This window comes from Nicotiana tabacum, chromosome 22, assembly GCF_000715075.1.
Source record: "Nicotiana tabacum cultivar K326 chromosome 22, ASM71507v2, whole genome shotgun sequence".
NCBI classification, from domain to species: Eukaryota; Viridiplantae; Streptophyta; class Magnoliopsida; order Solanales; family Solanaceae; genus Nicotiana; species Nicotiana tabacum.
This window is the reverse complement of record NC_134101.1, coordinates 60411708-60432766: the sequence shown is the minus strand read 5'-3', so window position 1 is coordinate 60432766 and position 21059 is coordinate 60411708. Positions and strand designations below refer to the sequence as shown.

The 21059-nt window shown below is 34.4% G+C and overlaps 2 protein-coding genes across 2 annotated transcripts; both read left to right on the top strand.

Annotated features, from left to right (window-relative positions):
* The first annotated feature begins 4632 nt into the window (after positions 1 to 4632).
* On the top strand, positions 4633 to 12891 carry LOC107798841 (putative 2-carboxy-D-arabinitol-1-phosphatase). Its single transcript, XM_016621871.2, has 9 exons — positions 4633 to 5233; positions 7981 to 8086; positions 8246 to 8462; positions 8544 to 8662; positions 9703 to 9801; positions 11079 to 11132; positions 11217 to 11315; positions 11530 to 11637; positions 12208 to 12891. The coding sequence occupies exons 1-9, from the start codon at positions 4884 to 4886 to the stop codon at positions 12580 to 12582; spliced, it is 1527 nt and encodes a 508-aa protein (XP_016477357.2). The 5' UTR covers positions 4633 to 4883; the 3' UTR covers positions 12583 to 12891.
* A 6392-nt stretch (positions 12892 to 19283) lies between these two features.
* LOC107798844 (uncharacterized) lies at positions 19284 to 20742 on the top strand. The gene has a single exon (XM_016621878.2). It carries the CDS (start codon positions 19584 to 19586, stop codon positions 20490 to 20492), a length of 909 nt encoding a protein of 302 aa, XP_016477364.1. The 5' UTR covers positions 19284 to 19583; the 3' UTR covers positions 20493 to 20742.
* Positions 20743 to 21059: the final 317 nt, after the last annotated feature.

Sequence of the window (21059 nt, the reverse complement as noted above, 5' to 3'; positions counted from 1 at the left end):
CATAAGTGCTCGTTCATCCTCCTCATCATCATCATCTGAGCTTTCTCCCCAAGCAGTGACCATAGCCTTGGTTGATCCTTTGTTGTTGCTTTTCTTGGGTTGAACTTATTCCTTCTTCTTGTTCCTTCATTCAGCTCTTTCCTTCTTACATTCAATTTCCCACAAAGGACAGTTCTTGATGTGGTGATCAGTTTTTCCATACTTGTAGCAGCCATCATTGGTTTTCTTCTCAGGAGCTTTTGACTTGCTATAGCTTCTACTTTTTGAAGAACCATTTTCTCTCCTCAGGTACTTCTTGAAGTGTTTGGTGATCATAGTCATTTCATCATCTTCTAGATCAGAACCTTCAGTGATTCTGAGTGCCAAGATCTTTTTCTTCTTAAGTACATCTATCTTCATGGTTTGTCTCCTAAGTTCATAGGCAGTGAGATTTCCAATCAATTCATCCAGTGAGAGAGTGACAATATTCTTTGATTCCTGGGCAGTGATTTTTCTCTCCCAAGAAATAGGCAAAACCCAAGTCAGTATCTTCTCGACTCTATCTTCTTCAGGAATAATCCTTCCAAGAGATTTTAGCTCATTTGTTAGTGTAGTGAACCTTGTGTACATTTCTTGAATGGTTTCTCCTTCCTTCATAGAAAAGTTCTCATACTGAGAGTACAATAGAGTTCCTCTAGATCTCTTCACCTGAGGTGTTCCTTCATGAGCCACTTGCAGTGTGTTCCAAATTTACTTAGCAGTGATACATCTTTGGATTCTGCTGTACTCATCTCGACCAAGTCCACAAACAAGCCATTTCTTGGCTTTACCATTCTTCTCCCACTTTTTCAAGTCCTCAACAGTGCAATCCGCTCTTGTCTTTGGCACATCTACTCCTTCAGCATTTTTCTTCAAGGTACCTAGTGGACCATCGGTGACAATATCCCATAGCTCATAGTCCTCTCCTATAATGTGATCTCTCATCCTGTTTTTCCAGCAAGAGTAGTACTGGCCATTAAAGAGTGGTGACCTAGTAGTAGATTGCCCTTCCCAGTTTCCAAGTGGTGCACTCATGTTGATCTTCTCCTAAGGTGTAAGCCTCTTCAAGGATAACATGCTCTTATACCAATTGTTATTTTTTACTTCAGTACCACACAAGAGGGGGGGGGGGGGTGATTTGTGTGATGTCCTATTTTTCGCGTTCATAGATTATAGAAGGACTTGGTTCTTCTATGTGTTCCTTATACTACTGTAGCGGAATAATAAATGCGGAAAGTAAAGAACACAAATATTTTTACGTGAAAAACACCTGGCTCAAAAGGTGAAAAAATCACGACCTACTACCTAGCAGGATTTTTCCTAACACTGCACTAAATCACCGAGCCTAAAAAACAGTATTTACAAAACTCTTTGTAAACCTAAGGATTACCTCTAACCCTTTGTGGCAACCAACCTCTAGCTGTTGCGACAACTTCAAGTTAACTCTAACTTAAATACAACACTCAGAGTATCTAGTATAATTGCTTCTAGATAAAGCTGAAATGTACAATTTGAAACACCTACTACAATGAAATATAGAATAAAAGACAGAAACTTAGAACTAGTTCTTCTATCTGGCTCATGTAAATTCAGGTTCGCACACTTGAATCACACACGAATTGCTTACAAAATGCCTTGCTATTTTTGCTCTCAACTCACGTTTAACTTCAGCGTTTGTGCGTACCTGTAAAATGAGAACATCCTGCAATTTATAGAGTTAGTAGAATAGGAAATAACTAGAGTTCTAATGTAATACTCTTCCTTGGTAGAAGAGTTCTAGTTATCTTCAACTTCTAACTTCTCCCTTATCTAGGATAGAGTTCTCTCGAGTAAGGAGTCCTTCTACTTATCAATTATGCAATCTTTTCGTTCAGGAGATATCAGATATAACCACTTAAGCTTATCTCCTTCACGTGCATATCTTGTGCCCGAATTCTGCCCGTGTCTGTGTACATTGTGTTTGGACCTGGTTCATGCTTGAGTTTCTTTGTCAATCATCAAAACAAACTTCACTTGAGCCAACAATTTGGTAACCGCCTATTTGAATAATTCTGTGTACCAGAGGTTAAAATTTCGCTACTTCTGTCATCTTAACAAATTGGTGGATATTTACCTCATGGCATTAAAATATATCAGATGACTTAGTCCAATCAGATTTTAGGTTACTATCATTTATTCAGAATATTTTAAAATGTTAACAAAAATTAATGATTAGCACTCAAAAGCAGATTAGTACAATATTGCAAACTTTAAAGCATAATCTTTTTAACATTATTATATTTTAAATGGTCATTTCATTAAGAGGACCGGGAGAAATACTCCCATAAAAAAGTTTCCAATAAAATAAGCATGGTTTGATTGGAGAGATTGGAAAAAATCATTCTCACATAAGTAATGCATTGTTTAATTGGTTGTATAAGAAAAAATCATTCTCACCCCATACACTAATGCAATGTTTGATATACGATACTAACTAAGATTCATATTAAGTTATGCAAAACTTTATGCATTATTTCGGTAGAAGAGCAAGGATTTCATTAAAAAAATTAAAATATAAATAATTAAATACACAAAGAAGCTTAAATATTCTTAACACGTGTCATTGTACGACACAACCTTTTGTTGCACATTCATTACTTTTCTACTTATGGTTCTTCTTTTGAGTTTTCTCTTTTGATAGATGTGCCTATTTAGCTCTTTTTTTACATATACTACTAATAATAATTCTAGAAACTAAAAATAAACCTAAAAAATAAATGGTCATATCTTATGCTTAATTAATCTTGGACATCTTTACGTTAAAGGCTCATGCATGAAGAGAAACTCACAATCACATTTATATTTTTTTGTATTTATTTTATTTGGATTAGATTTGTAGTGCCAATCCAATACCTAAAAAGATGAAACAAACTCATTTAGTCTCTAGCAAATACATCGCGATTTTATCAGCTGCTTTTGTGCGATCACTTCCCAAACAAATACAGATTTTTTCAAAATAGAAAGCCCAAAATTACAACTAAAATAATTTACAATCTTTATAATTACATTGGAAATCCACAATAAAAAAAAATATATCAAAAAATTAGAAAAGAAAAAAATTAAATACAAGGAAGAGAAGATTTTAGAGTTCAAAAGAGATAAACGTGGATGAAAATTTGAAACGAGAAATAAGGTTAGACAAAATAGTACAACCAGAGTCCATTACAAGAAGGGGCTCACTGGGTGATCAAAAGGCTTAATTTAATCAAATAAAGAATTTACGTTTTAGAAGATTTACTGAGATAAAGGAAATAAAAAAGCTTTGAATAGTGAAATAATATTTTTTTAAAAAACTTATTTAGCTTTAGACCATAGTTTAAAAATATTAAGATGAAGAAAAAGAATAAGAGATTCAATTTAGATCATGCAAAGAAGAACTGTATATACTAACAACTTTTTGAACTTAATTTATTTTTTAGGTCAATGACTCTTATGTACATCTCAAACAAAACTTACGCTCATGATTGGATCTTAGCTAAAGCTTAAATAAATTCTTGCATCATTCGCACGGTACTCAAATGTTACAATATCTTACATGCTATTCATGAACTTCATCAAAACTTCTACACATGTTTGAGATTTTTGATTATAGACTACTTCAACGTTACTTTTAAAAATCTATTAACTAAAACCAGGGGCGGATCTATGTAGAGGTGACGGGGTGGTAAGCCACCCGGTCGCTCGGATAGAATTTCACGTACTTAGTGGTGTTTCACTAATATTTCATGAGGAAAAAGTATATAAACAATTTATGGCACCCAAAGTCTCAAAATGGTTGTAGGTGCCATGGACAAAGTAGTCTTTCCCAAGCCCAATACCCATGATCGATCCTCCTTAACTCATATTGAGTACTTTTTTGTGTTCCTTCTTTTGGAGATTGTTTTCTTTTCTCCTCTTTTTCATAATTTCTTTTATCTTCTTGTTGATATTTTCCCTATATACAATCTCATTTTTATTAGTAGTTCTTTAAATTATAGAAGTATATTTGCCTATGTTTTCTTGTTCTAGATCTCAATTTTTTAAATTTGAATATGTTTTTAATCATTTTTCTTTTTTATGTAGTTAATATTATTTTTTCCTTGAAATGACCAAATATATCAGTTTCGTTATCATGTGTTTATTTATGCACCAAAAGATCTTGTAAAGCAAACCAAATTAACTCAAAATGGTTTGAACCGAATTAATTTAAAAATATAGCGAACCGGCCAAATTCATGTATACATAATAAATTTAACCTCTTTGACTACGGGTATATTTACATTAAATACAGTGACATCCGCAACCATCAAATTCTGGATCCGCCTCTGACGTATTGTATTTTTAAAAGTTCAAACGGAATAAACATGTGAGGGTTGCAAAGAAGCTACTTAACAATGTTTTTGGAAGCAATTTTTAGTTATACTTCTATAACAATGAAAATGAGATAGCAAAATGGTAGTATCGTATATTCTATATCAATTACTTATAATAATTGTGGGATATCTCCTCATGGCAGTCAATTTTAAGAATGGTTCGTATTTATTTTTCATCCGATGATTGCCTCCCGGTTAAATTGATGGACATATGTAGCAGACACGACGCATTATTGTGTGTTTCCGGAAATTAAACTAAATAAAAAAAAAATTAAAAAAAAAGAGGAATAAAATCACCACGTGTCATTATTTTAGCCTGCTTCTTCTTCTCATCTTCTTTCTTGCCGAGTTGATTCGATAGAACCAAACCAACGGTAACCACATAAAATATACTACGATTCCACTGTCTTTTAGCGCCAAAAAACAGTTGAAACAGCAGCAGAATCACCATTCTCAAGAAAAAAAAATCCAAGAATGTACTCCATAGCTGCAAGCTCTTTCCTCATCCATAAACCACTTAAGAATTTCCCTTTTCACAATCCAAACAGACCCTTATGTACAGTTATACGCTCTTCTTCAAGTGCTACTCAAGAAATTGAGAAAGAGGGGCGGAGTGAAATTGAGGGTTTACAGGGTTTGGAGTTTCCGCCGATAAAGGCGGCGAAGAGGGTTGTGCTGGTGAGGCACGGGCAAAGCACGTGGAATGCAGAAGGTCGGATCCAAGGCTGCTCCGATTTCTCTGTTCTTACTTCTAAAGGAGAGTCTCAGGCTGAAACTTCTCGTCAAATGCTTATTGATGACTCCTTTGATGTCTGCTTTTCAAGGTTCTATTCCTCATTTTAATTACCCTTGCTTTTTTTTTTAATAAAATTATTTTCCCGAGAGATTTATGCTTTATTGTACAATAGTACCTAATTTATGATCGAACAAGAACATTGAGTTTGTCTAATGGACTGGTTTGATCCAACTTGGTTTTGAGTTTTTTAAAAATCCCTGAAATAATCCTAAAGAGATGAAAATAAGTAGTAGTAATTCTTTGTCCTCTTAGTAGTTTTAGTGGCCGTTTGGACATAAGAATTGTAAAATTACAAAAAAAAGTGAAAAAAAATTTCAAGTGAAAATGGTATTTGAAAATTAGGGTTGTGTTTGGACATGGATATAATTTTGGGTTGTTTTTGAAGTTTTGTGAGTGATCTGAGCGAATGGAGTTTTTCAAATTTTCGAAAAATTACAAAATGCATCTTCAAGCGAAAATTGAAAAATTTATGACCAAACGCTTATTTCGAAAAAAAGTAAAAATTTTTCGAAAAAAAGTGAAAAATTTCTTATGTCTAAATGGGCTCTTAGTATTTCCAAGTTTCATAATTCGCTGAGTATTTAACTGGCATTCGTGATAGGCACAATTAATGAAGAAATGGAGCATTAGTTTTCCTTTCGGTTGAACGAACATGTTGCGTCCACTAAGAGTAATTGGCTAGTGCAGTAGTTTTTCCTGACTAGGGAAAGAATCAGTAGCCCCTTCATTTATTAGGAGCCCCGGTCTTCTGCTGCTAATCTCAAGTTTCTTCAACAACAACAACAACCCAGGGAAATCCCACAAGTGGGGTGTGGGGAGGATAGTGTGTACGCATAACTTATGCCTACCCCGAGGGAGTAGAGAGATTGTTTCCGATAGACCCTCGACTCAAGAAGACGAAAAGAAATAATATATCATTACCAGCAACAGAAACCAGATCAAGAGTCAGAAATTAGACGGAAAAGCAATAATAATAACCAATAAATACAGCCTGGTACTATGAAAGGAAGAATAGAGTGAACACAAACACTAACCACTAGCCGTCTAAGACAAAACACTATCACACTATCCTCACACCCGATACGAATTAGGAAAATATACAACTAACTCCTAACCTACAATCTTAATGCTCGACCTTCACACCTTCCTATCAAGGGCCATGTCTTCGAAAATCTGAAACCGTGCCATGTCCTGCCTGATCACTTCTCCCCAATACTTCTTAGGTCGCCCTCTACCTCTTCTCGTACCCGTCAAAGCCAACAGCTCACACCTCCTAATCGGGGCATCTGAGCTTCTCTTCCGCACGTGCCCGAACCATCTAAGACTCGCTTCCCGCATCTTGTCATCCATGGGGGCCACGGCCACCTTCTCCCGAATATCTTCATTCCTAATCTTATCCATCCTAGTGTGCCCGCACATCCACCTCAACATCCTCATTTCTGCTACTTTCATCTTTTGGATATGTGAATTCTTAACTGGCCAACACTCTGCCCCATACAACATGGTCGGTCTAACCACCGCTCTATAAAACTTACAAATCTCAAGTTTCTTCCAATTTGACAATTTGAGAACTTTTTCTGCTTTAGAGAAGTGCCAAATCAACTTGTTTAGATTCTGATTGCAACTTAGGGAATGGAACATATTGCAACTACAAAGGCAAAGTATGTTGGTTCAGAAGTATGGACACTTCTATAAGGTCACTTAGGTGAATGGCAATGTCCTGAACTTTTTGGGTTGCTCGAATAGTTGTTGACCTTTGGTATGTCCTAAGCATATCTCAAGATATGTATCTTGACTTTCTATTTTGTGAAGGTGTATATTGCTTTGATGATTAATAACCTTGGAACTTTAAAACGGGGCACAGTAGATAGAAGGTACCCATAACCAAATAAGCTCGTATTTAGCAGCTCGGTTTGTTAGATTCTCGTTAAGGGTAAATTTTGTAGTCTTTGTTGAATTAGAGCACAGTCATACCAGCCAACCTGATATGACCTTCGAACTCTCTTTTCGTACTCCTCATTCGTCTGTTCTACATTTATGGGTTGGGTGGAGGGTCTTAGCAACGCAAATATAAGGAATCCATGTTCTCCAATCCCAGTGTGAACGAACAATGCTTTTCGGGAACATAATTTCTGGTCATCGTAGTCAGGCTTTTTTCGGGTTTATTTACCAAACTGGACAGGGACTATAAGCTTAGGCACTCCAGTATTGAAAACTCAGCTTGAGTGTTTAACTCGGCTCCTTTATCGCTAACCTCTAAGCAAGGATAATATGCTCTTTTAGTGTCTGTATGCTTCAGTTTTCTACTGGTAACTTTTCATTCAAAGGAGTCGTCTTATATCTGTTAGTTCCGATGAGTTAATTCTCTGCAAATTAAAGAGGAGCAAACTAATAACTTAAAGAAATAGATAAGGGAGAAGCAAATTTCCAGATTAACTGCAGCATATGAATTTTATCCTTTATGTTAAATGTCGAAGGTCTATCGTAAACAGCCTCTCTACTTTCTAGGTAGGGGTAAGGTCTGCGTGCACACTACCCTCCCCAGACCCCACTTGTGGGATTATACTGGGTTTGTTGTTGTTGTTTTTGCTGTTGTTGTTGTATGTTAAATGCCGGAGAGCAGTTAAAGGATTTCAACTAATTTGTTCTTAATAAACCTGAGCACAAATTGCATCTGAATTTCACTTTTAGCTAATGCATGTAGAACAATAAGAGTCTCTTCTATTCTTTTTTATGTTTCCAAAATGGTTGACAGAGGTGGGCTGCATGTTCCAGTCCACTGCGTCGCTCGAAGAGGACAGCTGAGATAATATGGGGTGCTCGCGAGGAGGAGATCATTACTGACTCTGACATGAGGGAAATTGACCTTTACTCATTCCAAGTCAGTTAAAGCTTACACACACCTCTGTTTTTTCATCTTGAACTTAAAATCTGTGAATAATTGCAATAGGATGGTGAAAAGATATTCATGTTGTCTGCTTGCATGCGGACCAACTCATGCTTAATATTTCACTGTTCTGAAAACATATGTCTGCTCTAGGGCCTCCTGAAGCATGAAGGAAAAGCTAAATATGGTGAAGCTTTTCGTCAATGGCAAATAGATGCACCTAATTTCATCATAGATGGTCACTATCCAGTGAGAGAGTTGTGGGCTCGTGCTAAAAGCTGCTGGGAGAAGATCTTGGTCCATGAAAGCAAGTCTGTCCTAGTAGTTGCTCATAACGCGGTTAATCAGGCTCTCATTGCAACAGCCATTGGTATGGTTTGCTTAATATAAGGTTTGTAACATCTGCTAGCAGTCCGAACCTAGCTTTTATATTTGTTTCACCATCAATCAGGATTAGGAACTGAGTACTTCAGGATTCTACTTCAAAGCAATTGCGGGGTTAGTGTGCTGGACTTCACTCCACAACCTGAGGGCGGAACCCCAAGTATTTGCCTTAATCGTTTAAATCAGGTATCTGATCTGGTAATACTTGTACTCAACTTTATACAAGAACAGTTTTATCTATTAAGTGATTATTGATAAAATGGAAAACTTTCTGCTAGTTATCTTCATTGTGACATGAAGATTTGGATGATTTGAAAAACTCTGGCTCAGATAAGAAAATTCAGTATAACATATTTTCCTTTCAGAAAGTTTCTAATGCTTTAATATCATTCCTTTAGATCCATTGATTGGTCAATCCCCTCTCTAAATATAAGAGAGTGCAACAACAACAACCATGCCTAATCACAAGCTAGTTTGGTATTCTAAGTGCCATATGAATTCTCACTATCCATATCGCTCCATTTAGACCCGTCTTAATCCAATATTCTAATTAGGCTCTCTAACACTAGAAGTGATGCTTGGCATGCCTGCTTCTTGCAGAAGAGCCAATGATCTCCGATGGAGGTCGGGCATGCATGCATCTTAAATAACTTTGTACCTGCCAACCCGTTCATTAAGCTGGTCTATCAATAAAGCAAACTAAGAATATCCATTTATTGACCACAGAAATCCTTTCTTTGTAAGTAAAGAAAGAGGGGTTCTGAATTGCTTCCAGAAGTGCTTGCTAATTTAGTTTACTTTAGAATCCCCATATAAATGCATGTTTAGAGTAGCAACTGAAGCTTAGGATCTTATATACCCCGTGATACTTCATGCAGTAAACTAAAATCTGAACTTGACTTTCTGAATCCACTAAACCAGCTGAAAGACATTGATGTAAATGGATCTGCACATATCATTTGCCTCGCGAGAATATCGGACATTTAATTGCTAGCTCCATCAGGATCTAATTTAATGCAAATTCTAAAACTGAGTTTTACATTTAGTTGTCAGATAATTCGAGGTCAACATATGATTTGTAGGTTCAGAACTGCTCTCTTCATTTCTTTGTAACTACTTGATGGATTTTTTTACTTTATGGCTTTATCTGGACTGGACTTCAAGGCTGTGTTTTCTCGTGGTATCTGATTTATCTTTGTGCTGTGACATAATTTTGGATAATGCAGACCCCAGGTTCGCCTGTAGCAGGGGGCAGTTCTGCAGGCAGAAAAGCTAGTAAGCGGATCGTACTTGTCTGCCATGGAGTGTCAGAGAGTGACCTAGAGGTATGCAGTAAGCAATGGACCAATCATTCTGTATTCCCAATGAACAGACATATTAGGCTTCTTGATTTCAAATTTATGATATAACAAGGTGGTCTATGACCCTGAAATAGCGGTTGCTTGGAGAAAAAATTTATGTGAGAACAGAGTTGAAAGCATGGATCTTTTCTGAAAAGAGCCCTTTTGATCCTTATGGAAGTATGATTGTCCAAACTGCTTGCAATTATTTCTGGTTGAAGACTAGTTTGAGTGACAGATACACATAATCAAAGAAAAAAACAAAAAAGAATTGAGTGACACATACATTCGGTGCTAGGATTTTGGTCTTCATCAGCTAATAGAAGAAACTTATCTATCTATTTTATCACCCCCTCATGAGATCATTCTCGAAGATACCACCCTTATAGACAAAACCAATGGATGAACGGGTAAATTAATAGGAAGAAAGGCTATATACGAACCATTCCAGCGACTCTAACTTGAGATCATATTCTTTTTCTAGAGGTGGAGAATGTACTTGCCAAGTTTGAAAATACTAGAGACAATTTCTTCCACCTTTGCAATGGCTTGAGCAATTTTTATTCACAATAGTGACTGTTGGCTCAAAATGCTTGACTTTAGATTTCTCTCTTATGTGCTCAAAGCAAACAGCTTCCACTTTTTAACTTCTTGAAGCTTAGTTATCTTAGAAGTACTTCCAGAATTACAAATAACTTTACTTTTTAGCTTATGATAAGAGATATGGATGACGAAGACTTTACATCAGCAGATCATATTTCTGCTTGAGGACTGCAAAATCTGTTTAAACGAAATTCTATCTTAACTGATTTAACAGATTAGTTTTGAACCTGAGCATAAACAAAGAGAAGGGATATAGGATGTCAGAGGTCACTTTGCACAGATTAAGTAAAAGAAAAAGAAAAAAAACAGCCTTATGTTGGTTGGCTGATCTTGGATGTGGCAATACTGCTTTTAAATTGTTATCCTCAGTGACATAGGAAATTGAGAATGGGGATTAAGCATCTTATGAATGTTTCTTACCTGGTAAACATTGCTTTGCACTCGTAGATTAGGTATGGTGTTGGGGGAGTACTCAGGGTTGTTTGTCATCTACTATATAAATTCTGATTTGTCCTCTCCTTAACTTTCAGGTTTTTAGCCCCAATTTCTTTTAGCATGTTGACAAGCTGTTCAAATTACTCATTGTTTTTTGGGGCGTCATTATCTGTTGCTTTGACCATTTTCTGCTTTTTTTCTCATTGGTGTTGAAATGTTTACAGAGTAGTATGCCGTATTCTGGCAATGGCCCCATGAACATGCTTGGAGTTATACAGGTATGATGGTACTTACAATAGTAGCATTCAGCTTCATATCTGGGGTGTCACAACCTTACAGAATTTTATTAAAATGGGTGACAGGCGCAGAAAATAGCAGAGCTGCTTCTTGATCTGAAAGTGAGTACTATAGTCAGTGGAACTAAAAGGACATCTGTAGAGACAGCCGACACAATCTCCAAAGTAAGACCATTCAGATAGTATGTTGATTGACAGTCCTTTATATAAAGAACATTAGCTTACTTAACACAAAATCGGAAACAGTCTCTCTGCCCTGCCAGGGTAGGGGTAAGGCTGCGTACGTCCTACCCTCCCCAGACCCCATTTGTGGGATTATACTGGGTTGTTGTTGTTGTTGTTCCTTACTTAACACAAAATTTTATACTGAATTTTGTAGGTTCAAGAAGCTGCTGACTGCCTTGGAGCTGACTGTATCCCACGCTATGTGGAGACGAAGCAGATACCAGATCTAGATGTTGAAACTATTCTAACACAATCGAAGAAGGCAAGAGACATGTTCCTGATTTCCTAAACTTAAACAAATTGACGAATTTATTAAGAGCGTTGCATGCAGAACATTCTTAAGATAAAAAATATAAGGATGCATCTGTTTTGAGATTGGAAGATTTAAAATTCTGGAGCCGTTGTCATCAAAACTTCTTGATTTGCTCTGAATAAATCCTGCAAAAAATGGCTATTCACCTTATATTATTTCTCGCTTTCAAATTTGAACTTTTATAAAATCAGTCTACTACCAAAAGGGTTGGTTTTAGAATTCACGATTTCACAAACCTTATTGGATTATGGTTTATTCATTAATAATCCTTATCAGAAGTTTACAAGTACAAGAACACAGTCAATTAGTTAGTCTGTGATCTGAAGGGTTGTTCTTCTAGTGGTTATGTGGGAGTCTAAATTATTTATGTTGCAGATTTTGGTGAATCGGTTGTTTTTATCCTATAGCTCACTCCTACACTATTGGATTACTGGGTCGTTGTTGTTGTTGTCTGTGCACACATATTTTTGCAGTTGATATGCTTTCCATGCTTAAAATATTGAGCTGCTTCCTCTGCAGGATGCATCAGGAATGCAAAATGTTCCATCTGGTTGGTTAAATAGCTTGGAAGACGGCGTGGCAACATCTTTATGGGACCAATCTGGGAAAGCATGGAAACATGTATTGCATGAACTATCAGAGAGATCTGACGAAGAGAGTATAGTCATCGCTGTTGGCCATCCTGCACTTCATATCGCAATGATGGGACACTGTCTCAATCTGACAAAGGAATGGTTGGGATCGTTTCACCTGGATGCAGGCAGCATTAGTGTTATTGATTTTCCCGATGGACCTTCGGGGAGAGGAGTTGTCCGCTGCATAAATTATACAGCGCATCTAGGAAGATGGTCAATTCCTATTACTAGATCAACGCAAGCAGATGAAGAATATTGAAGTGTAAATGTACATAGTTGTGGAACTAAAACAATGTTAATGTAACAAGCACAAGAGTAAGACAGTTCGGAAATATATGTCAGTTGTATATTGCTGATAAATGAAGGGGACCTTGGAGCGCTGTTCTCGTGTGACCTATAGGTCATAGGTTCGAGCCGTGGAACCAGCCACTAATGTTTGCTGTTGGGATAGGCTGTCTACGAGTGCAGCACTTTCTTGGACTTTCCGTGAATGCGGGATGCTTTGCGTACTAAGCTGCCCTTTTTTGTATATTGCTAATAAATGGAAACGAGACGTTCAGTTTATTCATTTCCAAGGCCATGTCTTTATGAGCTTGCCTCTACTGAGAAGTAATATAGCATATTCAACTTCACAAGCATTGGACTACTGATCCAATGGTTTTTATTTTTAATTGGTGCCACAGTGAAAATTATAGAAGGTGAGTTGTTGAAGTTGCAACCTACTTGCATTTTCGAAACCAGTTTTTCCAACATTTTTATTTTCTGTTAAATATAGGTATAATTGAGTTATTTCCTCGTTACAAAAATTAGTTAACTTTAGTCAGTGGCGAAGCAAGAAAATTCAATAACCATTCGGGAAATTAACTCTATAACAAACTGCTCAGCATACTAGCCATCATGCACAAGCATTTTTTATACATCTATAGTGCTGAATCGTCGATCTTAACTCATACTTTAAGATCGGGCATTTTTACAGACTATTATTAAAAGTTTAAAACTGCAGTAATTGTTCTTTCATCTGACTTTATATCACAGCTGTTAATATTGTCAACGAATTCAATGGCTCCAATTGACCCTCGCACATAAACAAAGAGAAAAGGCCCCCATTGTACCCACCCGAAACGGGAAACAAAGGTTCTTCGTGTGCATGGATCGAGTTGGTTCAATTTTTATTAAAACCAAGCCAAATCAACTATATCGATTTGGATTGGTTCGGTTTTATCGGATTTTTAGGGTTTTTTGTTACTTGAATATTATTTCAATATTACTTTATTAACGTTATAGATAAAGTTTTGATAAGTGAATATATGTTTAGTAAAAATTGAAATAATTGACAAACATATGACTTATTAAAATATTCTTATGGAGAATCTTTTCTAGTAACACATGATAGTTATTTTCTTAATCGTCTAATAATAATTTTTCGTTGATGTACGCTTTCAAGATTAACCAATTTAAGTAATTAAATATAAAAATCAATATGATACCAAAATAATGATATGTTCTATTTAATTTTAAATATTGAAATACCATTTCAAATTCGAAAAAAATAAAAGAAATCTTGACATATGAATAAGGAAGAACAAAGAGATGATTGACCCATTTTAATAACACTTGATAAGAAAGTGATACGACTCATTATTTAAAGTAAATAAAAATGAATGCACTTCATAATTCTATTAAATATTAGGATCTCAAATATTTCTAGATATGTTTTTAAAGAAAATTCAATATAAAGTCTTAAAAATATATATTAAAATTATATACTTATATGTCGGTTTGATTTGGGTTTTTTTTACTCAATACCAAACCAAATCAAATCAAACCAGACCTAGTCGAATTTTTTAATCGGTTTGGTTTGACTTTTCGGTTTGGTGCAATTTTCCGGTTCGGTTTGAACACCCTACTTCTCAGCAGAAATTAGAATTCAATTTGTTGGAGATCTCAACACTAATCTAACGTGCAGTGATCTCAACTCAAAAAGTCATACAAGTTAACAACTAAAAGAATCAGCTAATATATGCTTTATATAAAAAAAATTTAAAGTCAAATATACCATTATTACCTAATTTACATTTGCACCGGTTTATAGATGAGACGAACAACTTTGCCTTCAAAGGAAGGATCAAGGAATTAAAAGGTATTATTTTTTTTCCTTTAAATAAGTATTGGACGACTTCCAAGCAGTGGCGTAGCCCCTCTATGCCAAGGGTGGTCAAGCGCACCCCATTCGCTAAAAAATTATAATGTGTGTATAAGTTAAAAATTAATTTTGATTTATAAAATTATAGTTATATTATATTTTTTTATTGTTTAGCTATATGTTGTGTAGTTTGATTCAAAAATTTTGGTACATCATTCATCGACAAAAAAATTATTGACTTGTTTAAAGTTTGAACACTCTTGACGCTACGCCACTGCTTCCAAGGAGCTACAGAGAATTACAAAAAAACTCAATTTTCTTCAATAATATTATAATTCTGGCTTTGGAGATGCATTTATGGTGATGCAGAAAGTGTATATTAATTTTTTTAATTTGCAATTGGGGATGGAGAACAAAAGAAGCATGGCATAAGAGGAGAACTGCACATGTTGCCAGTAGATGAGAATTGAGATGTCCGTTTAGTTTTCTCTGAGTTTCTTTAATTCACCTTCCGCAAAACATAAATAATTATATTAAGTAGTATATATCTCCTTGGATCAAGCCATTTGTCGATTATTAATTGTAAAAAATGCTATATTTGTGTTATAAATTTCAATATCCGAAAATTCCATACCCCTTTCTTCATATAGAGGCAACAAATAAATTTCAAATAAGATATCTTTTACAAATTCATATATATCCAAATAATAGAGAAGTACGAGTAATGTAATGAAATAAAAGACTGTCTCTCTGTAGATGCACGAAGACTTGTTTTTTTATAAGTCAACTTGACAAAACCGCTCGTATATGAAAAAGAAAGAACACCTCTTGAGAAGGTTTTCGAAATATGATAATGAAATCAGTATTGACTAGAACATAAAAATGCTAAATAAATGTACTTATAATAAACTATTTTCTTCTCCTTAGTTGTTAATTGTCTAATATTGTGTTTGCAGCTTGCGAGTCTTCTGTTTCTTGTCACTCTAACCCAAAACACGCTTCATCTAATTAAGATGACTTTGCTCACAAGACAATTTTATACCTATAATATAATTAAGCAAATTCTTGTAAACAATTAAGCCACTTGCTCCACAAGTAGGTCATTCTATAAAATCATTTGAAGATTAACTTCTAAATATGATTGTCTACTATCAAATTATCTAAAAGATGATTATAGATATCAATTCATAATATAATAAAAAAGAAACTATAATTTTCTAAATAATAAAACAGACAACTTTTTATTTATTAAATTACACCGATAATATAGTCTTTTAACTCTATGTATGTATGCAAGTAAAATCCAATCGTGAAATGCATGAGGTTTTTAGCATGCCACTAAACTAATTTCATAATAATAGTTCTCTTGGGCTCAGAGAGAATCTTTCGATATGCTATAACTATAAGACCAAAAGTGAAGAAATCTCCTTTAGTGTGATCCCCATTATTCTAATATTTAATTTTCCGTTGTTGCCTCCACGTTCTAGAGTAGTTTCTACTTGCTACACAAATAGTTCGCAGCTACCTTTCAAAATACAAATGGTGTGCTCTTTTCGTTGAGACCTCCTTTGTCTGTCTTAATATATCAATTTAATTTTATGTAGTTGGATTGGTTAGTTCTGGTAGGGATTCAATAATTTTTGCTTATATTATATATTATAATAGAAAATTTATTATATATATATATAATTTAATTGAGAATTTAGTAATTAAAACGAAGTTCATAACCATAAATATTAAATCCCCACTCCTTTTCAAATCAGAACCCATCATGTTAATAGCATTCCGCTAAAATAAAGATTCCATAAGTGGCAGTTTGATGGCTGAAAACCTTATATTGCAGCGTTTTGACCACTATGAAAAGAAGTTTGGGATTTCATAAAAGTAAAACACAGTCAACAAGTTTAATTTCTATAACACATGGAATTATTGATAGGGACATAAGTTTAAAGTGTTTGGCTGCCTAACAAAATGGGATTGTTGAAAATCAGACATAAATTAGTTAAATAATTGTCCTCTTTTTTCTCACCAAAACTAGGATGAATATCTTCTTGAAACTCTCCTAACAAAACCTAACAGAAAAGCATGCTCTTAGTGGAAAATCCAAGGACTACACAATACAATTGTGGACCATATATGATATAACAAGTGATTCAATAACAGAAATTTACTTCCTGAATTGATCTTTTCTCCCTTCTTTTCACTAATTCTTGGGTGCATTTTATATATATATATATATATATGCATGAAAACAATTCCTCTCTTTTGTATATATCCAGAAAGACACTTCTTCCGATCTAATATTAGCCGTTACAGTAAACTGAATTAGTTTGAAAATATTTAATGTATAAAAATAAAAAGTTATTCATTACTTTTTATTTGTCAATTTTACTCTTATTAGTCAAGTTAGTGAGGTGTTAATAGAATGAGATGTTTAAGAAGATATAAAGAGTAATTTAGACAAATATTCATATGATTAAGGCTGTTAATAATATACCAAGGGGTATGCAACAACTTTAAAAGATAAATAATATGGATCAGAGCCTCAGATGTAATATATTTATAATGTCCTTATGGAATTATATGCTTTTGAACGGGAGTTTTGGCATAACTAATAAAGTTGTTGTCATGTGATCATGAGGTAATGAGTTCGAGCCGTGAAAATAGCCTCTTGCAGAAAGGCAGGGTAAGACTGCGTACGATAAACTCTTGTGGTCTCGCTTTCCCGGACCCCTTTTTATGGAATTAAATGCTTTTGTAATAGATTTCACATTTTGTATTCATTTCAACTAGGCGAAAATGTTTATGATGTCTTTCTTTCTCACATCTTTTTGCTTGTTTCTTTTTTTCTTCTCTCTTCTTTTCCTTTTTTGGGAGGGAGAAGTCAAACTATAGTGAAACTAGCTGTTCGTTCAAGAGGTATTCCCGTTTGCATTTCGTGAGAATCAAAATGTTAAATTTTGCTCTAGTTCTGATTTGGCTGAAACATTGAACCACGAAAGAAAAAGCTTCTACCATAAAAAACCATTAAAAAGGAGTTAAAATTAGAGTACGATTATATGTTTAACATATATACTAATCATAACTATACATCTGCAGTTCTTTGAACATGATTAGGCCTTTTCATAATTATCCTTTTCCTTTTCAATACTGTTAGCTGTTTAATCCTTACCCATTTTAGCTTCTTTTATAAACCAATGATGTAGCTTTAACAGATCAGTGTGCCTCTTTATCTTTTACTTTTCCTTTTAGTAATTAAGCATGTTTTAAATTTGTAAACGCTTGAAATTAAATGTCTTTTCTTTTTCCAAGCTTTTGCTGTTACGTTTTAAATATTTTATATATCGTTTTTTATTTCTTACTTTTCTCTTCATTAGGTACGTTGGGAAAAGGTCATGGGGAGACTGGGTACAGTGATGTGAAAGCAGTATATAAAAAATTTAATAGATTCATGGGTGTTACAATAGAAATTTAATGTTCCTTCTCCTACCTGCAACGTCCGCACTATAAATTTATGCGTCCAAACATAAAGAATTACTTATTCCCCTCAATATCACAATAAAGATGAAGATAAAAATAACAAAAACAGTTACAGTAAATGAATAATGAGATCAAAAAGGGAAAAGAAGATGAAAATAACTCTACCTGCATATTTCTTTAGCTTTTAATCATATCTGTTTTTGGGGTTAGGAGTTGGTGGGTCAGCAGACTAGTTTTAATTTTAGGGGCCAACTCTCACTATCATAATCTCTCACACCCATCCTTTAATTGATTAACCCTTTCCCATTAAAATATGGAGTAAAAAAAGGTCCCGTATAAAGAAATATAAATGAAAAGGATTCTTAAGAATTTTTAAGAGTATTTTAATACCTTACTTGCCTTATTTTTTAATTTACGTTCATTTTATTTTGAACCGTTACTTATGATTATCTTTTGAGTGATCTAATATCATAAAATCTTTTAAATTGTCACTATAAAAGCTCAAGAAACATATACAAAAAAGAAATATAAACTAAATAGATTGTGCTTAATTATGGAAAACTTACATGTATCTCCTTGTAGCGGAAATAGAAAGACATATTGAACCGCATCTCAAATCACTGGTCGGCGATGATGCAGAATGAATTCGCTATGTTACAACTCAAACCCTAATTTGTGATGCGGTAGAGAACAAAATATACCGAGAGTTCTATCTCTAGCATAACTTGAGCATACACTGTTAGAAATAATGTTTTAGAGCACTCCTTTAGTTGGACTCTTATTTCCAACAAAAGCTAAATTCAAATAATAATTAAAAATTACCCTTAGTTAAACTCCAATTCATCTGCATTGCTTGATCTTTGAATTCCTTCAACTTCACTCTTACCGTTAGAAACTTTCTATACTAGCTCAAATCATGCGACTTTGTCGTGTACAAGAAATTTACACTTGTTCTCTATCCAACGCTCCAAATACTCTTATAATTTTTTGATATCCAACTTTATTCATGTCTCGACGCCCATAAGTCAAAGTTCAAAAAGGGTGAAGTCTACAACCTTATTATATGGCACGCACTTATCGTCTTTATACTGCACACAGTTAATGTTCAGAAACTGAAAATTTATTGCTTTCTGTGTATTAGTCAATCATGAATCCTAAAACTACAAGAAACGGAATTAAAAAAATTGATTAGACTACTAATATGCAACTTCTACTACATTTCTACTTTTACTCTTGACCCATCTTAATGACTTTATTATTTATTGTCCTTAAATTATACAGTAATGTTTTATGTTATTTTTTAGTACTAGTATCTCAGATGAACTGGCAAGAGAGAATAAAGAAATAGTACTTGCAAAGGTTTTGTCTAAGAGTTACTTGTATTCTTTCCCTTTTCCCCTTCTCCTAAGTTGCAAATTTTAAGGTGAGAGAGAATCATATTTAATACCTTACATGGGCTGTCAGGAAAGTGGATTTATAGTTCCATCTTCCTCTGAAATTTCCCAATTATAATAATTCCAAAACAAGTCCTTCCAAATCTCCCTTTATTTCTTCCTACTAAAAAGCTTTTTAGCACACGCAACTCCCCCATTTCTTCAGATCTCTTCTCATTTAGCAGAATAATTAAGTATCAAGAAATGAGAGACTTTGCTTCTTGTTTCAATGAATATGCAGTACAAGTTTCTGATACTTCTTGTTCTAGTTACTCAAACTCTGCTTGTATCCCTCCTTCTCTGATTCCTTCAATTCAAAACACTGTCACTTGTTTGTATAAAGTCACTCTCTCCAATAAAAAACAGGTCTTGATCACAGTTTCATGGTCCAAAACAAATAGTATAACACAAGGCCTAAGTGTACACTTTGGTGATGATCCTTCAAATGTCTTCAAACTCAACACGAATTCGCGTCTTTTTAGGAAGAAAAGGGGAAGCAAATCACTGGATTTGGATCATTTAAAGGTTGAAATTTTCTGGGATTTATATGCAGCCAGGTATTTATCAGGTCCTGAACCAATTGATGGCTATTATTTACTAGTCAAAGTTGATTCACAACTTGGCCTTATTATTGGTGACATGGCTGAAGAAGCTTCATTAAGAAAGTTAAAAAATGGAACTCCAATGGCCAAGTTCTCATTGGTTTCAAGAAAAGAATACTTTTCAGGGAATACCCTTTATTCAACAAAGGCTCAATTTTGTGACAATGGCACAAGTCATGACATATTAATTCGTTGTAGCGGCGAAAATGAAGGTCTAAAGCATCCTGTTTTATCAGTTTATATTGATAAAAAGATGGTGATTAGAGTTAAAAGGCTGCAATGGAATTTCAGGGGAAATCAGAGCATATTTGTGGATGGATTGTTGGTTGATCTAATGTGGGATGTTCATGATTGGTTCTTTAATCCAACATCTGGTTGTGCACTTTTTATGTTTAGGACAAGAAGTGGAATGGATAGCAGACTGTGGTTAGATGATAAAGACAAATTGCTGCACAAAGATCCAGATAAAGTTGAGTTTTCATTGTTGATTTATGCCTCTAAGACCACATAAATTAAAGGTTTAATTTTCTCTTTTTTTTTATTTTTCTGTTTTCTTTACTGAAAATCCAATAGTGGGGTTTAATTTCTTCTTTAACATTCATGTGAATTTCTCTCACTTTAAACTTCATCCCTCATGAAAGGAAATAACTTTGATCTTGATAGAAGGGCAACAACTTGAGGAAATTCAGATTTGACATTGTATATTGTTATTTTGTGGGTCTGAGTGATAAGAAATATAAACAGATTGTTTTTTTTTTTTACTCTTATAGAGATTTAACTTTTCTTTTCATGGGTTTATCAATGTGGATGTGTAGATAGAGATTTGACTTTTATTTTTGAGTTTTTCAAAGTGGATTTGCAGATAAAAGGTTGTAAAAGGGGAAGACAAACTATGACTAAATCTTACATTGTACTTCTAGATTTGGAAGACTGTTGTTTGTACTTTTCACTGTTTCAATCTTTCTGTTTATATGTCTATATTTGAAGTTAACTGCCCGGCTAATCAAGATTCATTCTGGCAAGAATAATTTCGGCTTTGACAAGAGAATTTAGAGTCTCCTGACAATGATCTTGTTGT